This window comes from Propithecus coquereli, unplaced genomic scaffold, assembly GCF_000956105.1.
Source record: "Propithecus coquereli isolate 6110/MARCELLA unplaced genomic scaffold, Pcoq_1.0 Scaffold115, whole genome shotgun sequence".
Taxonomy (NCBI): Eukaryota; Metazoa; Chordata; class Mammalia; order Primates; family Indriidae; genus Propithecus; species Propithecus coquereli.
The window spans coordinates 4,714,731-4,732,162 of record NW_012135525.1 but is presented as its reverse complement, the minus strand read 5'-3'; the positions used below and the strand labels follow the sequence as shown (position 1 = coordinate 4,732,162).

Here is a 17,432-nt window from a genome sequence, read left to right as displayed (position 1 = left end):
AACCTCATCAGCAAATGTTTAAAGCAAAGTGCTGTATCATAGTCATTTTTTTTTTTTTTAATTTTCTAGAGAGAGAAACAGGGAAGATGAGAGAGCAGAAAAGATAATTTACCTGCATCAATTTTCTGGAGAGCTCATTAGTGAGGAACTCTTCTTCCTTCTCATAATTTACAGCAAGGGTTTCTTTCTCCTTCTGCAAAGCCTGAATTTTCTTGAATAAAGTGTTACTGATGAATTCTTCTTCTTGCTCAGCCCTGGCTTGCTGTTTAAAAAAAAAAAAATACAAGAGAACAAAACAAAAACACATGGTGAGGAAACAGGAAGTTTACTAATTGAAATATAGTTCTTATTTCCAGACAGGGTGCCCATTTTAATTAGAGCTCTATTTTTAACTGTGAACCAACACACCCCAAGAAGCACAAAGCAGAGGAAGTTGGCAGTGGCCAATAAAAGTGAATACTACACAACCCTTAAAGGGCCTCCCTCTACTATGCATAGTCCTTTTTCTTTTTTTTTTTTCCTTTGCTGATCTAAAATTGCTTGTTTCAGTCCTTCTTCTTAAAGTGATATTTTGAAGAAATTATCAAAGATCGTACTGTAGTTTTTACAAAGCAGTCCCAAATCAATAACCAGAATACAGAAAGGTCCTTCTAATGTAGCTGACAGGTCTGATCCTGGGTGGGCACATACATGGATTCATGATAACTCTCCGCCTGTCACTACATCTCAAAGATTTATAATCAAAATATCTTGGCAACCTTTTTTTTTTTTTTTTTTTTACACTGGAGTAGAGTTCAACTCACTTAAAAGTAAAATCATGTCACTTCTTTAGGATGTTACTGAATGGGTTTGGATTTGCAATTTAAAAACCAATACAGGCCAGACATTGTGGCTCACACCTGTAATCCTAGCATTTTGGGAGGCTGAGGCAAGAAGATCGCTTGAGCTCAAGAATCTGAGACTAGTTTGAGCAAGGGTGAGACCCCATCTCTACAGAAAATAGAAAAAACTAGCCAGGCATGGTGGTGCTTGCCTGTAGTCCCAGCTCCTTGGGAGGCTGAGGCAGGAGGGTCGCTTGAGCCCAGGAGTATGAGGTTGCTGTGAGCTATGAACACGCTACTGCCCTCTCGCCAGGGCAACAGAGCAAGACCCAGTCTCATAAATAAATGAATGAATGAATAAGTAAATAAATAGCAATACAGATACACAGAGACACATTTCCATGTTCACTGAATAGTTACTACAAGGAAATACACTAAATGGCTAAAAAGTAGTTATTATAAGGTAGTGGGGATCTAGGGGGTAAAGGGTAAGGATGGATGAGAGGAGTTTCATTTTTTACGTTATTTCCCTACTGAGAACTTTTTGGAGGTGAAGGCAAGAACAGGCATTACTGAATTTAAACGCAGAAGAAAAGAAAGCCAGGCATAATTCAATGTAGATGAAAATATTCTTCTATAAATAACACCCCCCCAAATGTTTTAATAGACTAAACAGAAAAACCTAACCATCCTTGAAGGAAATTAATCTTTTCAGAAAGAGCATCCTTGTTTCAAATGGACTCAATTCTATTCAAAGCACTTTTAAACTGCACCATTCTGATGCACTTATCCCAAATAATGCATTCCTGTTTTATCTGCCAAGTCGAGGGAGGTACAGCCACATGAATTCCAAGCCTCCAACACCTGTCATTTATAATATTATAAGAGGGCCAGAAGGCAGGAGACAAAAGGGCACCTGCATTAAACAATCACCACCTTTCACAGTTTGAAAAAAAAACAAAAACTGACAATCACTCTCCAGTCTGGTGGTTTAGATTTCCGCATATTTGCCAGCTTCCTCACACCCGTACCCTGATAACATCCATGGTTTCCGCAGAGTCCACACTCCCTGCTCTCTGTTACTGTGGCCAAGCAATTCTACAAAAGAGAGCCACTTATAGTACTTAGACTGCAAATCAAAGCTACACAGAAAGTGGAAACTTAGGGAGAAGTTCCAGCATGCAAGTTCCTTAAGAAGCGATTCTGGGATAGTCCGGGAGAGTTGAGCAACAAAGAACACATCCCTTGGCTAATAAATTCGTATTACTGGCCAAGGGCATGCAGGGAGCAGTCCCTAGGTCCTCCCATGGTCCCCCCCCCCACACACCTCGTATTTCATTAGCACTCCCACTACAGTCACGAAAACTGCTGAGGATTTGTGCCTCCCTTCCCCCTTTAAATCAATCCCCACTTGTCTTCCAAGCTCACAAACTTCAAAAGATTGCGTACTAGTGCAACAGGCAGGAATCCAAAGTGTTTATTTAAGACATATTTGACACATACATCCCAACTCGCAATCTGTTCGAGCTACCTGTTTTTCTGATTTTGACTGACAAAGTCCTATATGATTTGAATCCTGATTATTTTAAGTTACAGAACAGAAAGTTTGAATGGAACTGTAATTCTTTTGATGGTGATTCTGGACTTTGAAATTAAAAAGGGTGTTTGCCACAAATTAATTTCATTATCAAGTCAGACTCAATCTCTTGCACTCTTATTACACATTTAGTATTTTAGATGACTGGTAAATTTAATCATAAGCAGTAAAAAAGGAGCTGGACCTCAGAGGCTGTCTCCCTCCACCCCCCGCCGCCCCCTTCAGAAGTGACAAGCTGAAAGTAACAGGCTAAGAGTTTATTCCTATGAGAAGTTGAAAATAAATCCCAAGAGTTTATTTGTGTAGCTCCCCCACCCCATTTTATCCAACCATTAACTTACAGAGACTACAGATTTCATTCTAATATAAAAAAGCACTGTAAGGTAGAAAGTAGGTTAGTGATTGTGGGGGGCAGGGTGGGAATGGGGAATGACTGTTCGTGGCTATAGAGTTTCTTTTTTGGGTGGTTAAAATGTTCTGGAATTAGATAGTGCTAATAGTTTATACAACCTTCTGAATAAACTAAAAACTAAACTGTACACTTTAAAAGGGTGAATTTTATGGTATGTCAATTATGCCTTGATTTTTTTAAAAAGACTGATAATTAGAGTCTGTATTTCACAGAGCACCAGTTTCCTTTGTAGTTCTTCCCAGGGTAAGTAGCAAAATGAAAAAGGATGGGGATGGGGGGTTGGGGGGGATGTTGAAGAGGGCTAGGCTTGTTCTAAAAGTACCTTGCAAAGTAAATGACATGTCACAGGTCTTGGGAGGCTGAGAGGCTTTTGCAAACAAAATTATTCACCAATTTAGAATAGTCACTTATATCTAGGCAAAGCCCATTAATAGAAAATGCCACTCTCAGGACTGCTGAATGACCATGAGAAACTGTTCTGTTGAACCCTGTTAAAGTCCACCGAGCTTAACAAAGGGTTTACGTGGCCTAATGCGCCTTTTACCAAAGGCCTCCTCCAGCTAAGTTTTTTTGCCACTCTTTAGTTCTAATTGGAGGTCTGTTATTCTGCCTCTTGCAGAATCTGAACACCCAATGAAAACCATCAGGCCAAGATTTCGGGTCCCCCAAATTTAACACTCCAGCTCCCTCTGTTTCCAATTGGTACATATCATCTTAGGAATGAACACATAAATGAGGACAAACACAAGATGCTCTAATACAGCCTCAGAGAAAATGTCTGTGAAAATTCAGATATAGTATACTGACAGTATGTGTAAAGTTGATTATTAGAGAATGCATCACAGAAAAGCATTAAGCCTGCATTTGATTTCTCCCTGCAGGTTTCTACCCATGCTATGTGCAGTATCATCTCAATGTTAGTCTTGGTCCTGGTTTTTTGTTCCCCTAACCCCAATATAGGCTTTTTTTATTTATGCCATAAACCAAATTACCTTTCCAATTTATTTCCCCAAAAGCAGCCAGGAAGAAGCCAGGCAGACAAGGGCCTAAATCTCAAATGAAAATGTGAGCAAAAAAAATCAGGAGCTCTTTGAGGGAAGAAACGTTTTCCTACAGTTTTGTATATGTTTGTAGAATTGACGACTGGGAAATCTGGAGGAAATCGAAGAATCTGTGATTATATTAATATTTTCTTGTTCAATATGATTCTAGCTGCTATGTTTAGAAACAGAGCGAATTTGGTATGATCGCAATCACTTATTAGTGTCTATTATTTTAACCCACTGCCCCTCACCCAGCAGGAATCGCTCAAATATCTGTTAATGCGAACACTAGACCATAAAGCATTCTCTCCCCATCCTACCAAAAATTCAACATAATGGAAAATAAAAAATGAAATTTACCAAGTCTTCTGGGAAAAATAAACACCAAAAAATTCTTAGAAGATATTATTTTCTCCTGAGTCACCCCATATTTAGGCAACCACACTCTAAACAGGCACAATTTCTTGCGGACAAGGAAAACACGAGTTTGTTCTGACCCACTGCTACCATGACCTGAGCACAAATTTGACGGGACATTCCAATGTGATTGTGTAGTGTTTCTGTTCTTTTATCAATGGTATTTTAGAGATCAAGGGTGAGTACAGAAAAGAGAATTCAAAAACCCTCCACATTAGTACTCAACTACTGGTGATAAAATCCAAGTGCCAAAACCAAAATCGTGTAGGATGATGAAACTCATGATCTTTTAAGCATAAGAAAAAGAACAGCTTTCCAAAGCAAGAAATTACAGGCTGCCGTAGGATATAATCAGGACAAAGTTCAAGTGACTATCAAGTAACATATTTGTACTAGTTTTTTCAAAAATTACTTTTTAATTGGTTGATGACATTTTAATAACGAAGAATCATTAAACTAAGATACCTTGAAGCTTTAACCCTTAAGAATTCAGGCAGACTTTATTTATTCTTTTAACTATTTAAATGTAGGAATCTATTTAAATGTATTATTCTAATTAGTTAAATTTACTATTCTGCTGTCTAGTCACTGAAGACACAATGACCTTAACATCTCAATTGGAAATAGCATCTGAAACCATATTGCTAGGATGGCAGGAACACCCAACACACAACCAGGCAACTGAGTAAAACTTTCTTCTTTTTAAACTGTCATTTCCTGTGTACCACTGCACATAGCCATTGTTCTGGGAGACAGAGTTTAGCAGAATCCCTGGTGACTGATCACTGGCGACTCACAGGATTAGCTGGAATGTCGCACCGATGGGTTTATCAACACAAACCACTGTCCCACAGAAATCTGTTTAACATTTAACTACCAGCATGGCAGGGGTGGGTGGCAGGGAACACAAGAGACAAGTCCACTTTCACCTTCGTTTCTTCTACTAGAAGAACCAAGGATAGGATTTCAGGTACATGTCTGTACCTGATGGAGAATTACAACTCTCCATCTAGTCTGTGGAAGCATTAGACTATTATAGTTCGTACTTCCTCCACATACTGCACACTGGCTTAAAATAAAAGCAATTAATAGTTGATAAATTAAGGCATTCATATTATTTATTCCATTCCAGTATTGCCAGCAAGTCACAAACATATGCAGGGATCAGAGCGGAATCATTACCAGCCCTGGCAACTGGACTTACGCTGCCTCAGATACTAAGCCTTTGTTACGTTGTTATAGAACTGCAGGGCAAGAGAGAAAACAGCACCAAAAGGTGACTTTCTAGACAAGAAGAACACAGTATCCTGAGGTTAAAAATGACCCTAACAGTTACCCAACCTATGGTGCCTCTCGAACCAGTTTTAGTAAAAGACCAAGTAGTCTTCCCCCATACCCATCTGCGGTGGACAGACGCATGCCCTTCTGTGCATGTTCCATTGCACATAACTAGAACACAGCCTTGCATACACACTTCACCATGGGAATTCAACAACACCCGACCTGATTTATGCCTGGTTCAAGAAGACGAGTCCACTGGTCAGTTGCTTGACAACCGAGAAATGGGAAATTGCTACAAAAGTTGCTAATGTTTATGCTGACTTATGAACTTATCTCTTCATGGGCCAGTGACAGTTGGAGTACCAGTCCTCAGGCCGCACACTTTGGAGAAGGTTCACATACACTGTGACACTCTAGAGTCAGACTGCCTGGTTTATGAGGTGGCTGTGCTGCCTATCTCTAGCTGTGACCCCAGGAGAGTCACGTGACCTCTCCAAGGTGCTGCTTTCTCTTCTGTGAAGTGATAACAATGGCACCTCCCTCTGGATTGGTTGTGAAGATAAACTGAAATAACTCATATAAAGAGCGTATCATAGTGCCTAGCATGAGTAAGCACTCAAAAGATACAAACGGGGACCAGGTACAGTGGCTCACACCTGTAATCCTAGCACTTTGGGAGGCTTGAGTGGGAGGACTGCTTGAGGTGAGGAGTTCAAGACCAGCCTGAGCAAGAGTGAGACCTCCCTCTCCACAAAAAATAGAAAAATTAGCCAGGCGTGGCAGTGCACACCTACAGTCCCAGCTACTCAGGAGCCTGAGGCAGGAGGATCACTTGAGTCCAAGAATTTGAGGTTGCCATGAGCTATGATGATGCCACTGCACTCTAGCCCTTACTCTAGACAGAGTAAGACTCTGTCTCCAAAAAAAAAAAAAAAAAAAAAGATGGGGAGGGAACATGAACAGGAGGATTAATGAAAAAACAATGAGGCCATCTAGAGTCTCCATTTAACTAAAAGGGCCAATGGTCAGAATTACGGTACATCATGGAAAGAAATACAGTGGAGCCATTAAAAGACTATAGTTTGTATGAAAAATATGTCCAGCAACAAATAGTTAAGTAAAATACTAAAGTTGAATGTGTGTGTGTGTGTGCGTGTGTGTATGTGTGTGTGTATATATATATATAGAGAGAGATAGAGAGAGAGAGAGAGAGAGAGAGAGAGAAGGTAGGAGGATGTTGGGATCCCAAACAAAAATCATACATCAAGGACACTAACCACCATGAATAAGTTAGCAGAAGCAATCTATTTAGGACTCCATACATATATACTACCCTATCCTCATGATCCACAAGGCTTCAGATAGCCGAGTTCTCATAAACTATAACACAACTTTATTTAAAACATTTAAAAAATAAAATATAGTGAATAAGCAGCAAGAGACTGACATAAAAGATCAGGCAGGTTTAAGAAAATAGAACTTCATGAAATATTAATACATCTTTAAACTCACCTTGGATTTTATATTTCAACAGCAAATCTGACACCACTGAATAGCAAAGCAAATAACCAAAGACAAACCTAAGAATTAATCCAAAATGGGGCACAAAGAAACAAGATGATGGAAAATGAGAAAGATTATCAAAGGACACAGGGAAGAAACTGAAAAGATTTAACCGGTATCTAAGTAAAGACTAAGAAGTAAAGAGAAAAAGAGAGGAAAAATATCTTAAGACAATGGCTGAGAATTTCCCAGAACTAAGGAAAGTCACGAATCTACAGATACTGGAACATAAAGGAGCAAGGGAAATCCATGACTGCACATGTTAATCAACTATGCAACATTAACACAAAATCTCAGAAACCACCCAAAAGGCAGATGATCCACAAAGAAACTAAGACTGGCAACTACTTCAACAGGGAAAAAATGAGACAATATAGGATATCAAGAAAAACTATCTTTCAAGAAAGAGGTAAAACACGCATTTCCAATATAAACCAAAACTGAGAGTTTATCTCCAATAGACCTAACTAAGAAAGCTTCTGAAGGATGAGCTTATCCCTGAAGAAAGGTCTGCAATGCATGAAGGAAAGGTGAGCAAATTATTTTTTAAAAAAGTAAAAATCTAACAAAGATAGTATCTAATTCATGAGGTTATGACTAAAATACTAAAGAATATCATAAGTCAAAAGAGAATGATGAGAATTAAAATGTTGTAAGGTTCTTATATTATTGTCTAAATACATCAGACTTTAAGTTAAATACACATTGTAAAATTTCAAGGGCAACTAGTACGAGGACAGAAATGGAGAACTTCTAAACCAGTAGAGGAAAAGTTTCATCAAAAAAGGTATAAAGAGAAAGAAAAGCGATGGTAGAAACAAGAAAAATATCAGTAATCACAATAAACACAAGTAGACTAACAATGCCAGATTGTGATATTGGGAGTTGGGGATGGGGGAAGAAACACGTAAACATTTGGATATAAAGGTTGAAAGTAAAAGGAATAGAAAAATGTATGCCAAGCAAACGGTAGCCCCTCAAAATGGGGGAGTTATTGTAATATATGTTTTAATCAGATTTTAAGGCAAAACACCTTTTTAGGATGCTCTAGCCAAAAATAAAAAGTATAAAGTTTGGCAAAAAAGAAATAAATCATCATCACTGGCAGCACTATTTGGAAAGTACAAACTATACGGAAAGTTGAAACAATTAAAAGAAAGACAAAGACCATGACATTTTGTATATACCAGCCACATTTGAAAAAGATACTATTTAATACAGTCCTAAAAACCATAAGGCACCTAATAAAATCGAAAGATGTCCAAGACCTACATGAAGAAAATAAGTATGGAAACATATTCAGTAAAACATAAATACACAGAATGATCACAACACCACTACAGAGATTTCAATTCTTCTAGTCATGAATTCAAAGAAATTTAATCAAATATAAATAGATTTTTTTGGAAACAAACTGATGCTAAAATTTGTGTTAAAGCATAAGTGCCAAAAAGAGCAACGACTCTTGAAGAATAATACATAAGGAAGGAACATGCCCTATCACAGATAAAGATTTATAAAACTATAGCTATTATCCTCCGACACTGCTGATGAGAATACAAAGCAGATCACTTTGGAAAACATTCTGGCAATGATAAACTCTCAAAGTTAAACACAGTTATCATATGATTCAACAATTACCACTCCTGAGTATATACTCAAGACTGAAAACATTTCCACATAAAACTTACATAAATGAGTGTTCACAGCAGCATTATTCCCAATAGCCAAAAAGTGGAAAAAGCCCAAATGTCCATCAACTGATGGACAGACAAAATGTGGTATATACATGCAATGGAATATTACTAAGCCATAAAAAAGAATGAAGTATTGATATATAACATGACAGAAGTCAAACATGAAAGGCCACATGTTGTATGATGCCATTTATACAAAATGTCCAGAATAGGCAAATCTATAAAGACAAAAAGATTAGAAGCTGACTAGGGCTGGGGGGAGGAGGAATGGAAAGTGACCACTAATGGGTTTGGGTGTTTCTTTTTGGGGTGATGAAAAGGTTCTGGAAATAGATAGTGGTGATGAGTTGCATAACCTCACTAAAAGCTACTGAACTGTACACTTTAAAAAGGTAAATGTTATGGTATTTGAGTTATCTTTTTTTTTTTTTTTAAAGACCATAAGCCACTTTGGGAGAGATAGCAAACTCTCCAATCCCCAAGAAATAACACTAATAAGACCCAAACCCACTCAGTTACTGATTAGATTAACTCAATCCCACATTAACGGTCTATAGAAGAACTGTACTCACTTCTGGGCATAAACACTATTTACCCTGCCCTCTTCTGGTTTTTTATATATACTGTCTGGCATTCAATAAAAAATTACAAAAAAATCCCACAGAAATGTAAGAACAAAAATCAAGAGATAAAACAATCAACAGAGAAGACTCAGAGATGACCAGATGTAGAAATTATTGTATGTGATTTTAAATAACTATGCTTGACATGATAAAAGATCTATAATCAGTCAAGGGATTAGTTAAAAAAAAAAAATAAGAAAAGATCTAACGGAAAAAGTAAAAAACACGAATGAACATATGGAAAATTTCAACAGAGATGGAAACTAGAAGAGCTAAATGGAAATGATAGGAGTAAAAAAACTTGTTACCAGAGATGAAGAATTCCTTCAATGGGATCAGCAGCATGTCTTAGGAAAGGCTCAATAAACTGAAAGATTAAGTCAACAGAAATTATCTAAACTGAAATAAAAATTGAGAAAAAGAATGGTAGAGGTGAGGGAAAGGCAGATAGATCATCCACAGATACTATCAAATGGTCTAACATTAGTGTACCAGAGTTCCAGAAGAAAAGAAGGAGAACAAACTACAGAGCTAAGCAGCTCAGAGAACCCCAATAAGGATAAATACAACAATAGAAAACAGATACCCTCTAATAACCATAATCAAACTGCAGAAAATCAAAGACAAAAAGAAAATCTTGAAGGTAGCCAGAGAAAAGGACACTATACAATAGTGAAAAGGCAGCCCTCAAACTAAAGGATATTAGCAGTACATGTAACAAACAAATGACTAGCATCCAAAATGTATAAAGAACTATAAAGAAATAAAGCCTCCAGAGAAAAATGACACAAGCAGGCAGTTAGAAGAATGATTTGAATGACAAAATTTTTAAAAATTCATAATCACCCTCATAAGTAATCAAGAAGATGCAAATTAAGACCACCATTTGCTACACCCTAGATTAACAAAAATCTACAAGTTTCATAATATCAAGTGTTGACAAGGATATGGACGAATGGGAATTCTCAAAATACAGATGGGAGTGTATGAATTGGTAGAAGTATTTTGAAAAAGTATACATTTTTACACTCTATGCACCAATTCTGTTAGGTATATTCCCTACAGAAACCCTTCTGTGTATATAAGAAAGCAGTTTAAAAATATTCGTTGCATTCTTGTACTTAAGTAAAATACCCCCAATACCTATTCAGAAGAGAAACAGTATATTCACATAGAAAATTAAAAAACAGTGAAATCAAAAGAAATATAGTTAAGCACAATATAAATGAATCTAAGAAACACAGTAGAGTGAGTGAAAAAAAGCTGCAGAAAAACGTATTTTTTAATTCTATTAAAAAAGGCAAGAGTAAATGATGTACTGTTTAGGGATACATTTGCGAGATGAAGAGGTGGGAGGAACAGGACAGGAATGAAATTCATGGGCAGATGCGATAGCATCAGTACCATTCTTATTCCTAAATTGAGTGGTAGAAATCCAGATGCTCCTTTTGTCATGTTTTCTAACTTACATGGTGTGATATGGTCCACTTATCCTTTTGTTGGAATAAAATATTACACAATAAAATGTTAAATAATGGTTGTATATCCCTGGTGGATAAATCATTTTCCCTTTTGGAATTCATACATGTCATAATATGATAAGCCCCAAAACATTATGCTACATGATAGATGCCTGACACAAAACACCGCATACTACATGATCCCATTTATGGGCAGTGTCCAAAATAGGCAAATTTATAAAGACAGAAAGATTTGTGATTGTGCAGGGCTGGGGCAGGGAAGGTTGAGGAGGTGGGGAGAAGAATAAGGAGTGACTGCCAATGGATACCGTTTCTTTTTGGGATGAAAATGTCAAATTTTAGTAATGATCATACAACTCTGTAAATATACTAAAAACCAGTGAATTGTATACTTCGTATGGATAAATTTTATAACCTATAAATTATCTCGATAAAGCTGTTCAAAAAATATCTAACAAGTATGTTTTTCATTTACATAAGAAATAATAATGAAATATATAAAAACGTTAAATGGCCTAACAAAAACAGCAATAAGAGATATGGACTTAAATCTGTAACATAATTAAAACATGAAAAGCCCTAACTTTACATCACTATAATAATTCACTGACTTAAAATATAATTAGGCATGTCTAATATTTATCATTTTGAGATATTTAGAAAAATAGCCAATTCTTCAAACATCATCTCTACTACGGTTATAGGAAGGCCCCAAATTATAAATGCTCTAAAATTTATAAATGTTCTAATTTATAAGTTGGTTGTTAGGATAACATTTTCTATTATAATAACATAAACTGCAGTTAATTCCCAAGGCCAGCTTTCAAAAATTCATTCATGCCATGATGTAAATGAATTCTGCTATGAAAAAGTAGCTGCCTGAAGATGGCTTTCTAAAAGCAGAGATTCTATAAAAGTAGGAAAAGGAAGACTTTTTTCCTCCTCTCTAAATATGAAACCAGTTTAAGGCATAATTTTCGAAAGCTTCCTTGGTTATTTTCTCATTTTTCCTCTCAGAATTCTTTATCGTCTATTGCTATATTTAACAGATACACAGTCCACTCAAATTGCTGTAAGTCTCTTACCCCAGTATAGCATAACACCCAAATAATTTTTCCCCAAAATAAATCATGCCCCCAAATCAGCTACCTTCCTTCCCTTACAAAACAAAGCTAGTACCTAATAATACTTTCAGTTGGCAATTGAGAAGAAAGCAATCTGATTGATCCAAATTATACTAAAATGTGAAAGACTTTCTTAACCCTGATGATTGTTTATCAGGGGATAGGAGGGCATGATAGATAGGCTCCCTGCCTATTTTCACGCAGAACAAGCTTATTCAATGAAGCTATGGAACAAACCATGCCAAAACTTAAAGCTATAAACAACAACAATGTATTGTCATCACTCACTGGGTTGATGGGTGGTTCCTTGGCTGGCTTCACTGGGCTCACCCATGTGGCTGCATTCAGCTGGAGGTTCAGCTGAACTAGAAACCCAAGATCAAAGCCAAGATCAAGAGATAGGAAATAGACTCCACCTTTTAATGAAAGAAACAGTATAGACCTCCTCAGATCATAAGCAATATATAAAAAAATCAGACAAAAAAGATCTGTGCCTAACATAGTCTGAAACCACACACAAAAGTCACAAACTGGAAGGGAGAAATGAGCACACCAGTGTTCTATGTTTGTGATTCACAACACTGATTAACTTAAATACATGATCTTCAAGCTGATAAAATTACTACTTCCAAAATATACCTTAGCTCAGAAGCTACTGGGGGAAGTTATTTCCTGCCCTTGGAAAATGTGTTGTTAAAATTGAGGCTGCATCAATGCCACACCCCCCTACACCTCTACCTATCCCTGACACCCAAGGTTTCCAAACCTGGTGCTGGGGCCATGGCTGAGACCTGGAGAACTGGGATGTGACATTTCTGCAGCTCTACATGCTTGGAAAATGTGACTGGCTTATAAGGAGTTGGTCAAGCACCTCCTACTTCAATGAATCAAGAGAGGAGCTCTGTGATTAAGTGACCTCTGGAACAGGAGGTAAGGCCAATCCCTGACAAAGAGGAGGAATCCAAGGCTCTTCCCACCCTTTGTTTCTGATCTGAAATGAAAAACAACAAAACAAAACTTTGAGCAAAGAATAAAACTCACTGGCAGTCAATCTCACCTTGGAGGTTGACTGATTGTAAAACAATAGTAAATGAATATTTACTCCAGATGAAATATTGCATCACTCGCTGTGTGTCTACAGCAAAGCTTCCCTGCACCAGGAACCCCGGATTTCCAAACACATCACTACTACTTCTTACACGAGCAGGGTGAACCTCAGCTACAATCATTAGGTTTTCAAAATTTAATTCAACATAAATGACAGAGCATCTCCTACATGGCAAGCACTCTGCAGATATGGCAGGGAATACCAGAAACATTGTCCCTGCCCTGAAGGGGTACATAATCCTCCTAGCAACTGGAGACAAGCGACATCATTAATCCATACATTTAGCGATTGGCCTTGGAATGATCTTGTCTTGGCTACATAAACAGCCTGAAGAATAAAGAGATTTAAAATGGGATTAAGCTGCACAGAAGAAAAAGCTAAGGGTTTTATCCACTACAGTAACAGAAGAAACATAGGAGGCTACCCAAGGCCTAAGGCCTGGCACATAAGCACTCAAACACCTGCTCCATAGTGAGGAACATAAACATACACAAACATACAAACTTCATATATATAAATATATATATAACTCCATGGACCATAATACTTGACAATGGCAATCCATGTTTAAGTACTGACTGTATTTCTGGCACTGTGACAGGCTCTTCCATACAGTAGCTCATGAAACCCACACACTGACTCCACATTTCAGCCCCACATCACATGTAGGGAAACGGGCTCAGACAGACCAAGCCACTTGCCTGAGGATCCAAGCTACTAAGTACGAGGGCTACAACTCAGGCTGAAGCTCTGGAATGGCTCCAAAGCCCCTACTTCTTCCATGGCCTGACTTCAACGATTCAGTGACGATGACACCTTGCACGGATCCAAGGCTTTGCAGCATGATGCTCCAGGAGCCAAAAGCCACTAACCGGCTCATAACTAAAGCCAACGTTATTTGTGCCGTTGCACAGCGCCTGAGTGTCACAAAGCAGCTCATCTTTAGGAGGAGATACTCTGTAATTTGAATTCTCAAACTGAGAGTAACTGAACGTTGAGTGACTGACAGGTAATCTTTAAGAATGGCAAAAGGGCCACTTTCTGCTATTGCTACCATCACTTCAAGTAGGAGAATACACATTTCCTGATGGCATACACACCTGTACATAACTTAACTTGACTCCACAAGCTCGTCTCTCCTCTTTCAGAATCAGTAAAGGCCTAGATGTTGGTGGTAAGAGAAGACCTGTCAAAGAGGAGGCAGGGGCAGGTCAGCCACAAGCAAGCCAGTGAGGACATGGATTAAAATCTATAAAGAAACTGCAAGGTAAAGAAAAGGCACACTCCTACGTGTAGAAAGGAATTAACATGGCAGGCCTAACTGGTATCCTTTGAGAGTCTTACTTACAGTGTTGGCTCTTGCCTGGCAACTGGGAACTTGGATTTCAGGAGAGTTTCCTCCTCCCTGATAAAAGCAGCTCACTGTGCCTAACCTTAAATAATACGGTTTATCATGAACACCTGCCTTCCTCTGAGAGTCTCGAGTTTTGGTACATGCTAAGCAGAGAGTACCTAGAAGACCAGCTCCCAATAAAAACCCTGGGTTCTGGTATCTAATGAGCTTCCCTAGCAGACAACACTTCACATGTGGTTACAATTCAACACTGAGGGAATGAAGTACATCCTACATGGCTCTGCTGGGAGAGGACTCTTGGAAGCTTGTGCTTGGTTTCCTCTAGACTGCATCCCATGCACCCTTTGCTGATTTTGCTTTGTAGCTGTTTGCTGTAATAAATCTTAGCCATGAGTATGACTAGATACTGAGTCCTGTGAGTTCTCCGAGCAAATCATCAAACCTGAGAGTGGTTCTGGGGGTCCCTGACAGACTATCTAAAAAAAAAAAAAATGCCTTTTAGTCTACCTTTCAAAAGCTAAGGAGGGCCACTGGAAAGAACACAATCCATGCCAGCATGCCCTAGTGACCTCAGTATAGTGGCATAAACTGTAATCCAAAGTCTTAAGTGCAATTTGACTGAGAGGGACATGACCATTTAGCCAGAAAAATCTCTCCAGATGGCCAAACTCTTAACCAACTGCCAACTTACCATCTCCAAGTAGAGATCATACAGGCATCTCAAACATAACCAACCCAAAACACACCTCTGCATTCCTTCCCGTCTTTCCTTCCTAAGCATCCAGGCACCCAGTTGTGCAACCCAAAAATCAAGGAGTGAGTCTTGGTTTTTCTTTCCCCCACTGCCCTTGTGCCCATTTAGTGCATCAGAAAGTCCTGTTTCTAATGGGAATAGATCCAGAATGTCTCTGGCCTCCTCACTGCCTTTGTTCCAGCCGCCATCATCTCTCATCAGGTTTACAACAGCTGCCTGGCCCTGCCGATCCGTCCACTCTTGCTCTCATACCATCCCTGCTCCACTCTGCAGAGAATGTCTTTAGAGATGGAAAATTAATCCCTTCACTGCCCTGCTCAAACCCTCACAGAGGCTCCCGTCACACACAAAAGCAGCGATTCCTTCCCCTGATCATCTACCAGCCCTCCCTCGATCCAGCCCCTGCCTGCCCCTCGCCTCCGTGCTCATGACATTCCAGCCACACCAGCATCTGCTCTCCCACGCTCCAGGTTCACGATGCCTGCTGTGGGGACCGGGCACCAGCTTGGCTCCCCGCCACACGGCAGGCTGGCTGTCCTTTCAGATCTCCCCACAGAAACTGTGTCCGCCAACGAACCTCGAGAGCCCTCGCCACCACTTTCCACCCCATTACCCAGCTTTCTTTCCATCAGATGATCCACTGCCACCAGGACTTAGCTTTTTACTTCCTCGTCTGTGTCCCTGTGACTGCTCGCCAGACTGTGTGCTTCCGAGGCACCGCCGTGTCTGCTAGTGACAGCCGGAGCTTCGGAGCCTAGAACCACGGCTGGCATATGGCAAGCACTCCGCTACTGGCTAACACATGGGCACTCACCAAGACACAGAAAAAGCCTTCTCAGCCTCCAAACTGTTTCTCCCCATCCTCCTCTGCTGGCTAACTGAAGTTCAAATTGCTGGATCACATTCTCGTGACAGAGAAATAACGAAGGTGCTATCACTGCTCTTTGAGGAGTCTAGTAGATCCAGATCCTTCACAACTCTCTACCCCTCACATGCATTGTCACAGAGGCTGTCAGCACCCAAACACAGCCCTGCATGCGGTAGCTCTAACTCTTCCATCCTTCCACCCTGTCACCACTGGGATAATCAACCTATAGCTGGCAGTAAGTGACCAACCCCCAGTGTTAACTTTCTTCAGCGCCCTTTAGAGAACAGGCCCCTCCTACCTTCCAGTGGGACACGTGGCCGCCCAGCCAGATTACCAGCAGCCAGGTGAGGTTCTGGGACTAACTGCTGACAAACAGGAGGTGAATGGAAATGCAACTTTGGAGTCACATATTTCAAAAGGAAGCAGTTATCATCCACGCTCCTCCCCTCACTTCCTGCAGGCTGGAATCAGAGCAAAGTTATAAAAGCCAGCTCCCATCACAAAGGCAAGGTTAACATCACACCCCGAGAGATGAGAGAGCACTGAGCTAAGACCACCCCAGTGGACGACATCATGGAGAAGTCGCCCACCAGCCCTGGACTATTAAGTGAGAGCACAATAAACTGAGCCACCGTATTTTGGAGTCTCCCTTTCAGCAGTTTAGCCTCTACCCTAATACAATTCCTGAAATGAAAGCTCATCAGTATGAGAGGCGAGACAGATCTATGTTTAGAAATGAAAAGCTCCCCTAAGATATAGTATATGAGAGAGGCAAAATGCTAAACAGTATGCACATTATGACCCCATGAGTAAAGTGTTATTTAACAAGAATATATTAATATAAAGAACACTCATGTCATAATTATAAGTTATAAAAGTTTATATAAGTATCATGTATATAAATAATTAGAAATATTTTAATAATAGAACTGTGCTCAAGAAATGTTAACAGTGCCTCTGGAGTTGTTAAGAGGCTAATTTGTCACATAATATCCATGGGGCCAAGAACATTGCCTTGTACATACTAAGCACTCAAGTACTATAAAAATGAATAGTCGCCTTGTGTGTATGTGCATACACATACCCACAAATCTGGGAGGGACTTTGTAGTCAATGGATTCCCAAAGCCCAACATCCAAGACTGCATTAGTGCCACTCACTATTCATTAAAAAAAAAGATAACTACTGATGCCTAGACCCTCCCCTGATGCAATGTGTCAGCTCCAAGGGATGGGGCCCCAAGGTTCCAGAAGTCTGGTTGGCGAACCAGGAGCAGATGAAAGGACAGT

The 17,432-nt window shown here is 39.4% G+C and overlaps 1 protein-coding gene across 1 annotated transcript in view; it reads right to left on the bottom strand.

The window, feature by feature from the left end:
* The window catches only part of CCDC6 (coiled-coil domain containing 6), a 109,011-nt gene that overhangs the window by 56,253 nt on the left and 35,326 nt on the right, over positions 1–17,432 (bottom strand). The window contains exon 2 of the mRNA XM_012657629.1: positions 113–262. Within this exon, the coding sequence (XP_012513083.1) occupies positions 113–262 (150 nt within the window). The remainder of the gene's footprint in view (positions 1–112; positions 263–17,432) is intronic.